The following is a 17,725-nucleotide window of genomic DNA, read 5'->3' on the forward strand; positions in this document are numbered from 1 at the left end:
TTATTACTGCTGGGGCACTACAGGAGGGTATTATAGCTATTGGCAGCACCACAGGAGGGCATTAAACTACTGGGGAACTACAGGGGAGCACTATTTTACAGGGGCACTATAGGGGGCATTAGACAGTAACCACTATAGGGGACATTATAACTACTGGATACACTATAATGGTGGATAAGTACTACAGGGGGCCTTATTAATATTAGAGAGCCTTATTACTGCTATGTGCACTATGGTGGCCATTATTATTGGGCACTCTTGGGGAGTAGTATCATTATTAGGGGCATTGTAAGGGTCAGTATTACTAATAAGGGCACTCTGGTAGGGAATTATTGCTATAAGTAGAACTTTTATATTACTATAGGTGGACTTATCTGTATGGCAGTATAATTTATGTGGTATAGTATTTAGGGGCATTGGGGAGCACAGTAGGCACAGTATTCTGGGCAGCACCAGGATAATACTGTTGGGGTAGCAGGGTGGGGAGGATGATGATAATAGAAAAGTGAGGAACCTAAGATGTCTGTTTGTGTGTGTGTTTAGGGCAGATACTTTGAGAATGTGGCACATATGTATTGGAACTTGGGCTCCGGATCTTTTGAGATCCTAGCAATGCCCCTGTGTGGCTCTAAACACAGAACAGGTGCAGATCTTTCCCTTATGCCTTAGGTCTGTGTAGGCTTCATGCCTGGTTTTGGCTCACAATCACTGATGGAAATCACTGACCAAAACACTGACATCTGAATGAGGCATTAGGCGAGGCATCTGTTTATTCATCAGGGCGCAGGTGGATAGTGTGCAATTAGACTACTCGATGGCTGTCTCACGAATTGGCACAAAAGTGCAGCAAAAAGTTGCATAGTAAATAAAAAGTCGCAGCCTTAAGCCTCATTAACACAAGTCATTGTTTTGGTCAGTGATTTCCATCAGTGACTGTGAGCCAAAACCAGTATTGTATCCTCCACAGACATAAGGTATAATGAAAAGACCTGCACCTGTTTTGTGTTTAGAGCCACATCTGGTTTTGGCTCAAAATCACTGATGGGAATCACTGACAAAAACACTGACACATGAATGAGGCATTATATGCATGTTTTATGTTTGTTAAAAGGCACACGTCTACCAGGAGATGCAACTTTTTTAAATAAAATTGTCACACAGCCCCACACAAAGCTGACAAACAGAACTACTTCACCCCTGGAGTGGAGTAAAATAAGATTCATTTTTCGACAAATTCATACTTGGCGACATATAACGTGCTAGTACGTCCCAGCGGGAAGTAACTTCCCACAAATTGACTTACTAATACATCATGATGATCAATGCAGGGGCCCAGCTGTGATCGTTGTAAATGCCGATGCTGGTGGATTAGCCCCTTATATGCCATGATCAACGCTGACCACGACATATAAAAGGATCGCAGAGGGAGGGGGCTCCCTCTGCCTCTCCATCAGGCACTGCACTGAAGTGACAGGGCAACCGCAGGCCTCGCAAAGGCCTTTTGGTCTGCCATGTACTGAAGCCTGTGAAACCCAGCCCCCCAGTCTTATGTACCCAAAAATGGTAACAATAAAAACGACAATTCTTCTTCTTTCAGAAAATGGAGACACAAAAACTAAATCTTTAAAAAAAAAATGCTTTTTATTGTGTAAAAATGAAATAAGCAAAATAAAAAATAGTCATATTAGGTATTCCTGCATTCATAAAACCAGCTCTATAAAAATATCACATGATGTACCCTCTCAGGTCAACGCCATAAGAAAATAAAATAAAAACTGTGCCAAAACAGCCATCTTTTGGTCACCTTGCTCCAAAAAAGTGTAATATTGAACGATCAAAAGTCATATATACCCCAAAATAGTACAATAAAAACGTCAACTCTTCCCGCAAAAAACAAGTCGCTACACAAGACAATCGGCAGAAAATTTAAAAAAAAATGGCAATTCAGAAAATGGAGACACAAAAACATGATATTTTTACTATGTAAAACTAAAACAAAATAGACATATTTGGTATCATTGCGTCCATAACAACCTGCTCTTTAAAAATAACACATGATCTATCCTGTCAGATGAACGTTGTAATAGATTAAAAACAAAAATGGTGCCAGAACAGCCAATTTTTTGTTACCTTGCCTCACAAAAAGCATAATATTGAGCAATCAAAAATCATATGTACCTCAAAATATTACCAATAAAACTGTCACCTTATCCCATAGTTTCCAAGATGGGGTCACTTTTGGGGAGTTTCTACTGTAGGGGTGCATCAGGGGGTCTTCAAATACGATATGGCAACTTAAAATTATCCCAGAAAAATCTGCCCTCCAAAATCCATATGTTGCTCCTTCCCTTCAGAATCCTGTTGTGTGCCCATACAGCAGTTTACGACCATATATAGGATGTTTCTGTAAACTGCTTAGAAACAATTTATCTAAGCACAACCACTGTGTAATGTGGTATAATAGCTGTTTTTATCTGCAGGTGGTCAGAACAGCTATCAAGGTCTAAATATGGGAGGAAGGGATGTGCAAGGTTTGTATGCTGCTCAGTATCCTTCATTGTCTGCCAGCTCCTTGGCTCCGAAGTTCATAATGATACTAGAGCTATTCTTGTATATGTGTTAAAAGCTTCTGTACAATCTCTACTATGACTAGAAGCACATTGCTGTAAATAGGTAATTAAGACTCATTGGAGGTAATTTACGATGGGCACTACACCAAAGACCCAGTGACTTTTTTAGCGCCTGTGCGACAATATTTTTGGGAATGGTGAGCGAATTTCAGGGGTATGTTGGGGGCTGGGGCATTGGGCCTGACACATTTATCATCTTTCACTTCTGGAAATAGGCCTAAAAGCAGAGTGAAAATTACTCTAGTCAGGGGCTGGAGTAGTTTTTACTGTAGGCACACAGACTGCTGGCAGTTTTCCCAATTCATTATAGGCCTGTACCTCATTATAAATTAGGTACTTCCTCCACTAACAAACGCCGGTCTTTGTAATTGACCCCCCACTAGACTAAATAGCACTTCACTGTGATGGTGTGGGTGCTAACTGTACGCCTGGCCCCCTGCTCCCAAAATGTGTTGTTTTTCTTCATTCCATCTCAAAAAAATACACCCCCTAAGCTGCCACCCAGTCCCCTGTCCCTGCCTACTTGCACCACTCGCCCTAGGTGACGGAGCGCAACTGGGCGACAGTCCCTAACCTACTAAGTGCAAGCAGAGAGAAAGAAACAGCAGGGAAGAGGACAGCCACTGAGAAGTTACAATGTGGACAAGAGGTAGAGCAAAAATGGAAGTCGAGGCGGGTCAACTAGCCGAGGTCAGTCCAGGAGGTCATGTCAGAACAAGGGAAGAGGCAAAGACAAATCCATAAACAAGCCGAGGTCAAAATCCGAGAGGTAGCGTCAAGGTACAAGGAGCAGGCAGAAGAGGTGTCAAGAGGCGGATCGAGGTTCAATTCCAGAGGTAGCTAAATAACAAAGCACACAGCCTATAGGACGAAAATCACAGGCAACCTGTAGCCAGCAGGCCGCCTGTATTTATAGTGGGGAGTGAGGGTCATGTGACGTGGCCAGCGTCACATGACCGACCGACAGACAAGTCGAGCACCGAGTGATCAGCTCGACGCTCAAGGCAGACCTAGGAGCAGGGAGCCTCCCAGCTAGCAAAGCCGCCCTGGGAACGAGGCCAAACACAGATCCTCGCTCCCGAAGCTAAGCAGCAGATCTGCGGCTGATGGGAGACCGAGCGCACCTTCGGCGTCCCGTTACAGCATGTCTACTGTGAAGGGAGCACACATCTTGGCATATCAACTGTGAGGTGGCACATATTTTGTGATATCTACTGTGAAGGGGGCACATATCTGTGTAATGTATTTAATCTATAATACATGCAGTTTCATTGCTGTAAGCTCCGTGCTAAATGCCACAATGGAGCCCACTGAGACTTTATCACCCAAGGGCCCACATGAACCTGGAGATGGCCCTGCAAGGGTCAATACAGTTCTCATTTACTAAAGGAAATTAAGCAGTATATAAGTAAATCAGAGGGGGCATCCACCTGAGGCCTGTGGCATTGTTCCATTGGCTAGAATACAAAAATAAGAAAAGAGATAACACTTGGCATCTGCGCATTGTGCATTATTTTACTAACTTTGGTTTTCAAACTATGTAAACATCTAGGTGCCAGCACCATTTTGTAATTGCTTCAACATTACTATCATGAATGATATCCACATCTCTATCAGTCCCCTCTTTTGAAGCCATTTCAATTGGCCGGTCACTGTCTCTAATCTAAGTAGGTTCTACAATCTGTCCCATTGTACCTGTTAGTTGTTTCACCACTTTGGAGACAACCTATCCCTATTGGATAGGCTCCCTCGTGATGGACTTATACAATGGGAAGTCAGATTCTCACCTATCCCTGATACAGAATATATAGGGGCGATGTTAAGGGGTGGATACTTAGTTGTGTTTCAGTCTTCAATGTCTCGATTATTGTGAACATAAAAAACTATTAATACTGAGAATGTTTGAGCAATACTATCCATGGGTCACTGAGCTGGAAATATTGGACTTTCACAGCTTTGTTCTTCCTTTTACACAACTTTTTCATAGCCCCGAAACCTATTTTTAATATCTCAATTGAAATCCATATTCTTTGAGTCAGGATCAACAGTCACACAAGGGGGAACAAGAAACACCATCCTTTCAAGTCTCCAAACTCAACACTTTCTTGCAATGACTGGCGTAGATCCAATAAGGCTTTCCAGTGAGCTTCACTGATGTGCTTGTGGTCAACAACACTTAGAATGGATCATCAAAAGAGGGTTTGAGGACTTTTCTAACGTGTCTTTTTACCACCACCCAATCTCCAGACACAAGTGGGTGGGTTCCTAGTGCTTTATCAAGATCTGGAAGTGAAGCAAAAACTCGCGACTGTATTTTAGTCAAATGCTTGTGCAAACTGATCACATAATCTGTCAGACAACCATGTTGCATCTGGAGCTGCTGTGTGAAATACAATCCTTTCCTAGGGGCTGACCCAAAAAGGACCTTATAGGGACTAAGGCCTGTCTTACGGTTAGGGGTATACCTTACTGAAAAGAGGGCTACCAGCAGGCACTCTGTCCATGGCTTTTTGAATCTTAAACGTTAGTGTCACATTCAGTTCCTTTTTTCCTACCCTACTGCTGCTTTGTGGATGGTACGAAGCATGTAAGGCCTGTTCTACACCCTCTTTCAAATTTCTGTTTATTAAGCAGAATTAAATCCAGAAATCAACAGTTAAAAAACATAAAGGGGCAACATACCCCAGGATCATATAGCAGTATACAATTGATATAATCGCAGTTATACAAAGCCAAAGACAAGAATATATTAATAATACCAGATGAGTAAGGCATAATAAATAAAAAGGAAGAGAGGTGACCAAACCTCTAGATGATGAGCGAACCTCCCCTAAGTTTTATCAAGCCATTTGGCCCAGGTGGTCATATATCTATCATGAGATAGGGACTCCCAACTAGACAACTCCTCAAATCTACATATTTCTTGCACTTTCTCTTTCCACATTTGTACAGTTGGGGCCGGTTCAGAAAGCCATTTTAATGGGATAAGCAGCTTGGCCGCTGCTATTAGATGAGAGAGCAAAGAGTGTTTGCTAAGGGGGCAGTGAAGTTCTGGCAAATTCAAAAGGACAGCTGTGGGTGTTAGGGTCGTATTGGCTGGACAGATTCTTTTGATCTCATTAGCCACTCCGTCCCAAAATGGACTAATACCAGGACAAGACCACCAAACATGCAGAGCTGTACCCTTTTCTGCAGAGCATCTCCAACAATTAGCAGATACCTCCGGAAACATCTTATTCAATAAATCTGGTGTGCGATACCATTTAGTTACTATTTTAAAAGCATTTTCTTGCATAGTTATGCAGCGGGAAAAACCATGTGAGTGATTGAGGATCCTGTCTACATCAGTTTCCGAAAGGTTAATGCCAAGGTCCGATTCCCATTGGAGAATATATGAAGGTTTCTTACTGCACCGAGGCTCAAGTATTTTATTATATAGAAATGAGAGTACCGTAGTTTGTTTCTGGGGTTGGGACTGTAAAATGACATCATACCAGTAGGGAGTATAATCTACTCGAGCTTTGCTCAGATAATCTGTGCATACTTTACTGAAGTGTAGGTAATGCAAGTGTGACCATTTGTGTAAATTATAAGAATCCTTCAATTCTTCTAACCCCGGGACCTTATTGCCCTTCAACACGTCACCCACGGCTACGTTCCCGAAGCCATGCCACAGATTGAAGGCGTCATCAAATCCCCTATGTAGGTGAAATGGGACTAAGCGGATAGGCATGAAAGGAGAGGGGCCTCTAGGGAGAGCCAGTTGAGAAGAAAATTTCTTATACACCCCTGCAAATGTAGGGTTCAACAAATTATCCCCAATAACAGCTGAGGACAAGGTCTCCCATAGTCTGGCTAGTTCTGAGGGGTCCCACGAGTCATTGACTACCTGACAGCCTAACTTACAGGAATAAGGGTTCAGAATTTCTCAGTGCAACCTAATCAGATTGGCCAAGTAATAACTTTTGACATCAGGGAGGCCAAAACCACCCCTGGCGATCGGTTGGGATAAGAGACTATAGGATAACCGAGGTCTAGACTTCCTCCATACGAAAGCCGAGAAGAGTTTTTGTGTCTGAGACAGATAGGAATTGGGAAGGGAAATCGGCAGGGTTTGGAAAAGATATAATAATTTAGGGAGAACATAAGTCTTCAAAAGATTTTTCCTTCCAATCCAGGACAGGAAGGGGATCTTTAAATCATCCAATTGTGTCTTGATATCTGATAGTAGAGCGGAATAATTTAAGCGAAAGAGTTGACTGGGGGCAGGTGATATATTAACCCCTAGGTATTTAATATGTGATGCAGACCATTGGAAGGGAAATGAGCTGGACAAAGCAGTGATGGTGTTATTAGGCAAATTGATACCCATGGCAGAACATTTTGGGAGATTTATTTTAAAATTGGACATATGGCCAAATTCTTCTAATAATTTCAAGACTTCTGGGAAAGCTTTGATAGGATCAGACATAATCAACAGCATGTCATCGGCAAATGCCGCCACTGTATGTTGCGTGGTGCCAATTTTAACCCCCTTGATGATGTTGTTCTGTCTGATTGCTTGTATAAGGGTCTCCAGGCAAAGTATGAAAAGGGAAGGGGACAATGGGCACCCCTGGCGAGTGCCATTGGAGATGTCAAAATATGGGGAAAGTATACCATTGACCCTCACTCTTGCATGGGGGGCCGAGTACAGGGACATCACTGCATCCACAAATTTAGATTGAAAACCAAACCTGTGAAGAGTGACCTCCATAAACTTCCAGTCTACTCTATCAAACGCCTTTTCGGCATCCGTGCTCAATAGGGTCAGGCTATTCTTATACCGCAAAGCATGCTGTATTAACATCTCGACTCTTAATATGCTGTCCCTGCACTCACGCCCCCCCAACAAAGCCCGTCTGGTCAAGGGAAATAAGGTTTTTAAGAATGCGGCTACTCTGTGTGCCAATAATTTGGCCCAGAGTTTTATGTCAGTATTTAAGAGGGATGTAGGCCGGTAGCTGGATGGAACTTCTGGATCCTTATTTGCTTTGGGAGGACCACAATATGATCTTCAAGTGCCTGTTTAGCTGGAGAAGCACCATCAAGCAAGGAATTAAAGTAAGACACAAGATGAGGGCCAAGGACATGGAAAAAGTAAGCTATCGGAAGGCCATCGGGGCCTGGGCTTTTACCTGAGGGGATGGAGTTGAGAATTTTTTGAACTTCTAAAAGGGTGATAGGAGTAGTTAGGAATTCGTTGTCCTCTTGTGATAATGTCGGTAAGTTTAGTGATGATAAAAAATTGTTAGTAAGAGTATTCCTGTCCCGATTGGCAGTGGAGGATTCATTTTTGCGTAAGTTATACAAAGCGGCGTAGTATGTATTAAATATCTTGGCTATGCCTGGAGTGTCCGACACTGCTATACCTTTGTCACTACGCATTTTGGCTATATAGGACTGATCGTTTCTTTTTAATAAGGGCCGACATTAATCTATTCCCTCTGTTCCCATGGGCGTATTGTTTATGTCTAATTTTGAGGTAAGCCTTAGCTGCTTTAACATTTAAAAGATTCTTCAGTTCTTCCCTTAAAACTGACAAAGCCTCTAGGTCTGTGGCTGACATGGAGTTTTTATGGGCTTGTTCTAGTGAAGACATTTTGGAAAGCAGGGAGTTCAGATGTATTTCAAGTTTCTTTTTTAGGTAAGAACCCAAAGCTATGAATTCACCGCGCACAACGGCTTTATGAGCTTCCCAGATTGAAGCTGAAGTGGTCTCAGCCATAGCATTGAGTGTGAAATATTCAGTCAGCTTATTCCCCAATGAGTCAGCATCAGTGTGAGTATTCAGAAGCGTAGGGTTAAGAGACCAAACCCACTCCTTGCCAGAGGCCCCAGGGACAATGAGGGAGATGGAAACCGGGGCATGGCTGAAATTGTGATGTTGTGTATTTCAGCTTTACTAACCTGGGGAAGTAACCTGTCAGAGATAAATAAGTAATCAAGACGTTGGTAATATTTATGAGGGTGCGAATAATAGGAATATTCCTTTCTATCAGCGTCACATAGACCCATATTTCTAATCTTACTGAGTATCCCCTTCAGCACCCCAGAGGAGACCGCGGACCTGTGAGTAGAAGCATCTAAGAGGGGATTCAAGGTCAAGTTAAAGTCCCCACCTATAATCAGCATACCAGAGGAAAAAACAGATATTTTATGTAAGATCTTAGATAACCATTTTGAAGTGTTGTTGTTAGGGGCATACAGATTACATAAAGTGACTTCTGCTCCTCCTAATTTGCCCTTTAAAAGTAAATACCTCCCCTCGGGGTCCGCAATCTCCACCATTACACACAAGGGGACACTTTTGTGCACTCCAATACTAACACCTCTGGATGATGTTGATATGTTACAGGAATGAAACCAAGTTTGAAAGGAGAAGCGAGCAAGGCTAGGGACCTGACCTTTCTTAAAATGTGTCTCCTGAAGCATAGCTATTTGCGTTTTGCTCGACCTCAACATCTGAAATATACGGCTTCTCTTAATCAGGTTATTGCACCCATTTACATTAAAGGTGGTCACATTTAGTTTTAGAGCTGACATCTGAGTTGATTTAGCAAAACAAAAGGCTGTTTGACAATAGCTCTATGATCCAAATGAGAAAAACAAACAATAACTGAAAGGAGCATTATAGAACTTAAAGCTCCATAGATGCGCAATCCAACTATGCACATGTGTGTATGGATTGGGGAGAACACCAACTTCTGTTAGCCTGATCTGCTCAAGCCTCAACAACCTTCGCCCATATCAAATGGCGAAGTAGATGGACTAACACCATAAGATCAATAAACTGTCACAATACCAGAACATATAAACTCTGGTCAAACGAGTACAAACGGTCCTGGAGCCAGATACACGATGTGAGGGAATAATAAGAGGGGGGGGAAGGGGTAGAGGGGGGGGGGAGGTATAACTGGACCTTTTGTAATTGGACCTTTTTGACCTAATCACAGATGTACGATTTCAGTAGGAAGGACTAGGGTGAAAAGGGGACACTAGACTGTGTCAGCTTCAGATAAGATGACGCAAGCAAAATCAATCATTAGTGTCCATCCTCGAGGGGCCTCCATTTCTTCTGTTCTTCTGTCTTTTAACCGTGGACCATTTCGATGGAACTTGAAGTGGAGGTAAGTCCTCATCCAGGGGAACCGGCATCCAAGAAGATAGGACCATTGGCTCCAGGTTCAGTGGCTCCCAAATCTGTCTCAGGTCCTCTGGAGCGTGGATGGTGAAGCGTTTGTTCCCATGTGTGATGAGGAGGCCAAAGGGAAACAGCCAGCGGTATATAATTTTAGAGGAGCGCAGGAGGTCCGTAAGGGGTTTCATCAGTCTCCTTTTCTGTAAAGTGGAGGATGCAAGGTCCTGATAAATCTGAATCTTGGAGCCCATAAGCTGGATTTCTCCCATGGATCTGGCTCTTTGCAGGGTAGCTTCCGTGTCTCTGAAGCTTAACAGCCCACATATAACGTCTCTGGGGTTATCAGAGAGGGGAGGCTTTGGTCGCAAAGCTCTGTGTACTCTCTCCACCACCACTTGACCAGCTTTGTCAGGACCCAGTAGGAGCTCAAACAGGTCCCCCATAACTCTGAATAAGTCCTCTTTGTCTGTGGCTTCCGAGAGGTTTCGGATTCTCAGATTTTTCCTGCGGCTCCTATTCTCCTGATCTTCTAGGAGTAATAGGGAGCTGTTTATAGCTGTACAATGGGAATCCAGGGTGACCCTAACTGCAGTATTAAAAGTTAATAGTGCATCCTGGTTCTGTTCCAGGGACTCCACTCTCTCCCCAATATGGCGGACCTCCGCTTTAATGACCGTTAGGTCAGCAGCTATAGGGGCCAGAGCCCTTGACAAAGCCTCGTCCAAATAGTTCCTGGTGAGGGTGGTGGGGTCGCTCACCTCTGGATGTGAGGAGGAGAACTCCGCTGCAGCGTCGGTGTCCGGCGCTCTAGGTTCAGTGAGAGGAAGCGCTGTGTCTTTCAGCCGAGGCGCCATCTTAGAAGCGCGCCCAGCCTGCTGGAGCGATTGCCGGCTGACGAACTTCTCCATATCTTCCAGGGGTTGAGAGTCCTCCAAAGCAGACACTGTGCAGCCTTGAGTGTTCTTTGGCTGCATTTTCACCATTCCGGAGTGTTAGTGTGCTTAAATAGAAGCTTAGAAGAGGCTTGGTTGCGGGAGCTCTACTCTCTGGCTTCCACCATTCAGCGTGGTCAGGCTCCGCCCCCCGGCCTGTTCTACACCCAAAACTTTCATCATCTCCTGCATCACTTCACCTGTGAAGTGAACACCTCTGTCACTTTCAATTTTCTCAGGTACCCCCTACCTACATACAACTTCGGCCGTAATCTTCTTTGCTACTGGTTATGGTTATGGCCATCCTGAAAACAAGTCATCACACACCAATACATACTCATAGATGCCCACCTTGGGTAGTTGAATGTAGTCTGCAAGTGTTAAGACAGATAAAAAGGGAGAGCCGATGTGTTTATGGGGTATCTTAACCACCTTGCCCCCGTTGTTCTGGGCAAAAATCATACATCCTTGAGTATATCTGGCTGCTACAGTGCTGAACCCTGGGGCGTACCATGTACTAAATCACACATAGCAGTTTTTTGACTGGTGCGTCACCCCATGGGTTGCCTGTGCCATTGTGGGTTAGAGGGACCTGGGAAGGCAGAGTTTCCATTGGAACTGTATTAGGCCTTCATCATTTGCAGTCCCTCCTTTTTACATCCTCTAGTCCCTTTCCTCCTTTCCTGCCTGGTTCTGTAAGGTTTTAAGAACTTCTAGGGAGACAGGAGTAGTTATTTCAGGGACCTGAGCTGTGTCTACTAAGGCAGGGGTCTGCCTGGGCAATTTGGCAGCCATTGTTGCTGCCTGATCTGCCTTGGCTTTTCCCTTTGCCTCCTCTGAGTCTGTTTTACAGTGACCTTTGTTTGAGACCTCACTGCTTCCCCATTTTGATGGGTTTACCTGAAACGGTCAGGAAGTCTCTGGCTTCCAAATGGGCCAATAGTCATGGGCTATCCCAAAGGAATACCTAAAATCAGCATGAATGTTGGCTGTTTTTCCATCTGCATATCTGCAATCCATCTCTAGAGCCCTTAGCTCTGCTTCTTAGACAGACATGTGGTGGTAATGACAATGCTTTTAGAGTGTCATGTGTAGTCACCACTACCAAACCTGTGTAGTACCTTCCATCCTGGCCATACCAAATTGATCCACAAAGAGCACATCATCTAATGGCTAATTTACTATATGGTCAAATCCCGCTGTCTCTCATGACATCATCTGCAAACAGTCATGAGTCTCTCTTCCTCTGGCCACGGGTCAAGTCTGGCAGAATAATATGCCACAGGGCGTTGTTGCTGGTCATGCATTTGGGTGAGGACAGCTGAGGCATGGCCATTTTACTTCTGTACAATACAATCTAAATGTAATAATCTGATAGGCCCAGTGCGGGGGAGCACAAAATTGCCAGGTTTAGGGCATAAAAGGTATCCAACACCTCATCTGCAAGGTGGAAGGGACTAAAAGACAAACAATCATAAAGAGGCTGCATCAAAATTGTGTATCCAAGGTCTGCAATAAGGAACAAGGCCCAAAAATGTCCTTGGTGCGTTTATGTTTCTGGGCAAAGGGGTGTCCTCCACAGCCTTCTTACATTCAGAGGTGAGATGCTTCACCCCAGGAAGGTAACAGTAATGCAGCAAAACTGAAACTTAGTTTTTTACACCTAGCAGCTATGATCAGCCATAAAGGACAAGAGTGACAGGGAAGTCTGTACACAGATGTCCCTGGAGGGACAGCAGAGCAATAAGTCATCAACGTATTGCAGGAGCACAACCTCCAGATGTAGTAACTTCCAATCTGACAAAACTTGTGAGATGGCTGCAGTATACATAGAGTGTGAGTTCTGGGCCCCCTCCAGCAGTACCACCCAGGTATCCTGTTTACCCTCATGTGTGAAGGCAAACAACTACCAACTGTCTGAATGTAGTGGTACTGAAAAGAAAACTGTCATGGTTTGAATCTCTCTGTGACAATGGCCACACCCATCTCTAGGTGCTGTCTCTGATCGCCGTATTTCCACCATTCTCCACTCATGTTGTCGCTCCAATTCTCTCTCTTGTCGCTCTAGTTCTCTCTTGCTGCTCATCCTGAAGCTGGATGTCTCTGATGGCATTCTGTATGGCGGTCTCGGATGGGTTGGCACCATATAATGCCAACCGCTCTCTAACTCGTTGCTGAAACAAGTCTTCCACGGACCGAGGTCCAGCATCACCATCCCTCTGATCCATCTCAGCTAACTCACTGATCAAGGTGGCTTTGTTCTTGGTCTCAGCGATCCCTCCTCGGCTCTCAAGTAAATCTTTCAGCTTGTCTCTCCTGCAGGCTGCGTAGCTGGTCATTCCTAGTTGTGATTTGGAGTGTCCCAGTAACTGGAGAGCCAATCCCACCGCTGCCACCAATGTAACGAGCCCCTGCTCTCTCTATTCTGCTCTCACGGCACTCCCTGATGTGACCACAATATCTGCTGGTTCCGCCATTGATGATCCGGCCTCAAACGACCGCTCGTGTCGTTTTAATTCTCCAGTCAGGCTGTATGTGAGTTCAAACTGACAAAAATCTTTATTGAATGCATCACATATATTTATATTGACAGTTGGAACACCTCTTTCAATTGGTAAATTGTAAAACCCCCTCTGATTGGCTATGCAAATGAGGTAAGCAGGGATTAGTTCAAGAGCTTGGCTGGGAGGCAGATGGGTATGGCCATTGTCACAGAGAGATTCAAACCCTGACAAAAACATTTGCCAAATCAGTCACAGTGAAGTAGGTAGAGGTAGCGGGAACCTGAGCCAACAAGGTGTATTTATTGGGCACAATGGGGCTGTTAAAAACTTTGGCTTCATTGACAGCACGTAGGTCATGTACCATCTGGTACTGGGTGGGTTTACCCTTCTCACTTTTCTTTTTCACAGGGTACAAAAGAGTGTTAGAAGGGGATACAATCTCCTTGATAACCCCCTTCCCCGTTCTGCAAAAAATCTCGGACTATTTGAGATATGGCATCTGACTGTGCCATACTCAAGAGATACTTCATCTTCCTGGGAAGTGGGGCGCTAGTTTTCATTTCCACTTCCACTGGAGGAACTGGGAGCTTGCCAACATCCGTGGGTCCAGTAGCCCATAGATGGCCCGACAATCCCGCAAGCAGGGCTTCCTTCTCATCTTCTGGGAATACTGATACAAACATGGATCAGGGAGTTTTATCACTAACGGCCAACAAACAAAGTTCCTGGTCATTGAGGACACCTGTGAGTTTCACAGTACCATCCTCCTGGTATGAGATGCTGGCATGTACTTTTGCAAGCAAGTCTTCACCCAGGGGGCATTATCACTGACCAGCAAACGGGCAAGCACTTCCTGGTTAAGGGCAAATCTAACACGGATGGGCTCTGTTAAAAGGGGAGTGTACTACTTTCCCATCCACTCCTACACAAGAACGGGTGTCCGTGGAGATTAAAGGGAACCTGTCACCAGTTTTATGGTGTCCTAACTAAGGGCAACATAAATAAGTGACTGATTCTCTTAGCAAAATGCTGGGTCACTTTCTTTAATTAACCCAGTCAATCTGCCAACATCTTGTATTGAAAAGCTCCAGCTGATAATGATGAGTGCTGAATATTCATGAGCTCCTGACTCTCCACGCCTACCTGCTGCTGAGTGACAGTTTTTTTCCATATGAATCAGCAGCAGGTGGGCAGGGGAGTGGCTATAGCTCTGAATTAAAAAAAACGCTGGACTCACTGACATCACGCTGGACTCAAATCGGCTCATTAGCATGCGGCATCTTTGTGTGTATATTATGAGGTAACCATCTGTCACACCAGTAAGTGAATACATCTAAGGCACTTTTTAGTAGTTAATGATTGTATATAATTAGTTAGATTATAATCAAATATCCACATGACAGGTTCCCTTTAAGTCAGGGGAGCACATGTTTGCTGTGCACAACTGTCTTGGCTGCTCCATTATCAATCAAAAACGGGACTACTTCTTTATCACCCAGAGTGAGGAATATCATTGGGGCCGGACTGCTAAAATGTTTAAGGGCACAGCCGATAGTGGATTGCCTGTTTCCTAATCTTGGTCTAACTTTTCCCCCTCACCTGTCTTTGTCATCCTCACTGCCTCCCCAGCCATCACTAAAAACATGGGTGTCTGTGGGGACAGTGATCCTGGCATGGTCAACTAACACAGAATACAATCCTCTCATGTGGTGTGGACGAGGAGTAACACACACACACAGCACAACACTCTCTCCCATCTGGGTTCTGGGTCCCGAAGACTCTGCAGATTCATCCCCCAGCACCATTATAGGGCGGCAGACTTATTTTTTCCTTTCTCTGTTGGGAGTTGGTTTAACATTATCATGGTTAGTGATGAGCAGCAGGGGCAATATTCGAATTTGGTAGAATATCAGACCACACATGGAGTACTGTGTACAGTTCTGTGCTCCTGTGAACAAGGCAGACATAGCAGAGCAGGAGAGGGTTCAGAGGAGGGCAACTAAAGTAGTAACTGGAATGGGGCAACTACAGTACCCTGAAAGATTATCAACATTAGGGTTATTCACTTTAGAAAAAAGACGACTGAGGGGAGATCTAATTACTATGTATAAATATATCAGGGGGCAGTACAAAGATCTATCCCATCATCTATTTATCCCCAGGACTGTGACTGTGACGAGGGGACATCCTCTGCGTCTGGAGGAAAGAAGGTTTGTACACAAACATAGAAAAGGATTCTTTACGGTAAGAGCAGTGAGACTATGGAACTCTCTGCCTGAGGAGGTGGTGATGGTGAGTTCACTAAAAGAGTTCAAGACGGGCCTGGATGTGTTTCTGGAGTGTAATAATATTACAGGCTATAGCTACTAGAGATGGGTCGTTGATCCAGAGAGTTATTCTGATTGCCTGATTAGAGTCGGTAGGGAATTTTTTATTCTCCCTTAAGTGGGGAAAATTGGCTTCTACCTCAGTGGATTTTTGCCTTCCTCTGGATCAACTTGCAGGATAACAGGCCGAACTGGATGGACAAATGTCTTTTTTTGGCCTTATATACTATGTTACTATGTAATATTCGTCTTATATTCGTGAATTCGAGATTATTTTATTGATCGCAAAAAATCGGCAATGTAATATTCGCGTAATGCGCACGAAATACAGGCTTGGGTCACTATAGCTAAATTTTTCAAGCTGCTAGAAGTTTCCTGAGACTGGAGAAAATGGTTTGCACGGCAGAACATTACAATAGCTTTATATGCAGATAGAGTGCTCCAATATATTCGCGATTGCAAAATCGGCACTAATGATGCTAATATTTTGCCACAATGCAGGCAACTTCACATTTTAACAGGTCTGACTACTTATTATTGATTGGTGCACTAAGTATGGTTGTGAACTTGTGACATCACAGCACTATGTATGTACAGTTGTGTTCAAAATAATAGCAGTGTGTTTAACCCTTTGGCAACAGTTTTTTTTGTTTTTGCATTTAAATTTTTCTTCCCTATTTTCCGTGAGCCATAACTTTTAAATTTTTCCGGTCACATAGCTGTATGATGGCTTATTTTTTGTGGGACAAGTTGTACTTTCTAATGCCACCATTAATTATGGAATAAAATGTTGTGGGAAGTGATAAAAAAAATCCAAATGGGGTGGAATTGAAAAAAAACGCAATCCCTCCACCGTTTTACGGGTTTTGTTTCCCCGGCGTTTTGTTTACAGCAAAACTGACCCATGTCCTTGATTCTCTGCTTGACTTTTTTATCACATTTTATTACATTTTTTTGGGTAAGAAAAGCAATGAAAAATGGCAAATCGGCCATTTTGACCCTTTTTTCCGTTACGCCATTTGCCATATTGAATTTTTTTTTTTCTGTTTTAATAGTATGGGCATTTTCGGTTGCGGTGATATCCATGATGTTTATATTTATTGTTATTTAGGTATTTATTTTTAATTATACCGAAAGGGGGGTGATTTAAATTTTTATATATATATATATATATATTTTTTTCTATGTTTTATTTTTTTTGATCATTATGTGCCTCATATATGAGCTTATTCCATTTTTTTTTTTTTTTGGTTTATCAGAAATTTATAGGTAATTTTGCTCACTTTTGCTCATTTCTTATCCTGGCCTGCCATCTGGTGGCCAAAATAAGAATTGCAGTTTGAATACTGTTAGCCTACTCAGTAAGGCTTACAGTATTCAGCGCAACTGCATGTAGTACTTTTAGTCCGGGTGGCCCTCACTGTGCGTTGTCGTGCCGCCGCCGGAACTTCGCCCCGCCCCCATTATAGTCAATGGGGACGGAGCAGCAGTCCGGGGGCACACGTGAAATAGCGGCAGGATGGATCCGCTGTTCACCCGCCGGAACAGCCTGCCGGAGTCCCCTGCCGCTAGTGTGAAACTAGCCTAACCTACACTGACTATCTCCCACTAACTATCTGTAATATATATATACACTGCTCAAAAAAATAAAGGGAACACAAAAATAACACATCCTAGATCCTAGAGTTAATTAAATATTCTTCTGAAATACTTTGTTCTTTACATAGTTGAATGTGCTGACAACAAAATCACACAAAAATATAAAAATGGAAATCAAATTTTTTCAAGCCATGGAGGTCTGGATTTGGAGTCACACTCAAAATTAAAGTGGAAAAACACACTACAGGCTGATCCAACTTTGATGTAATGTCCTTAAAACAAGTCAAAATGAGGCTCAGTAGTGTGTGTGGCCTCCACGTGCCTGTATGACCTCCCTACAACGCCTGTGCATGCTCCTGATGAGGTGGCGGACGGTCTCCTGAGGGATCTCCTCCCAGACCTGGACTAAAGCATCTGCCAACTCCTGGACAGTCTGTGGTGCAACGTGACGTTGGTGGATAGAGCGAGACATGATGTCCCAGATGTGCTCAATTGGATTCAGGTCTGGGAAACGGGCGGGCCAGTCCATAGCATCAATGCCTTCGTCTTGCAG

At 43.8% G+C, this 17,725-nt stretch overlaps 1 protein-coding gene across 4 annotated transcripts in view; it reads left to right on the top strand.

The window, feature by feature from the left end:
• LOC121002311 (NFX1-type zinc finger-containing protein 1-like) overlaps nucleotides 1-17,725 on the top strand; it is a 317,735-nt gene that overhangs the window by 97,338 nt on the left and 202,672 nt on the right. For 2 of the 4 annotated variants that reach the window (XM_040433711.1, XM_040433713.1), the window contains exon 4: nucleotides 2,481-2,531. The exons of the other annotated variants lie outside the window; for them this stretch is intronic. In XM_040433711.1, the coding sequence (XP_040289645.1) occupies nucleotides 2,481-2,531 (51 nt within the window). The remainder of the gene's footprint in view (nucleotides 1-2,480; nucleotides 2,532-17,725) is intronic. 4 annotated transcript variants of the gene reach the window in all.

The sequence above is a fragment of the Bufo bufo genome, chromosome 5, assembly GCF_905171765.1.
Source record: "Bufo bufo chromosome 5, aBufBuf1.1, whole genome shotgun sequence".
Taxonomy (NCBI): domain Eukaryota; kingdom Metazoa; phylum Chordata; class Amphibia; order Anura; family Bufonidae; genus Bufo; species Bufo bufo.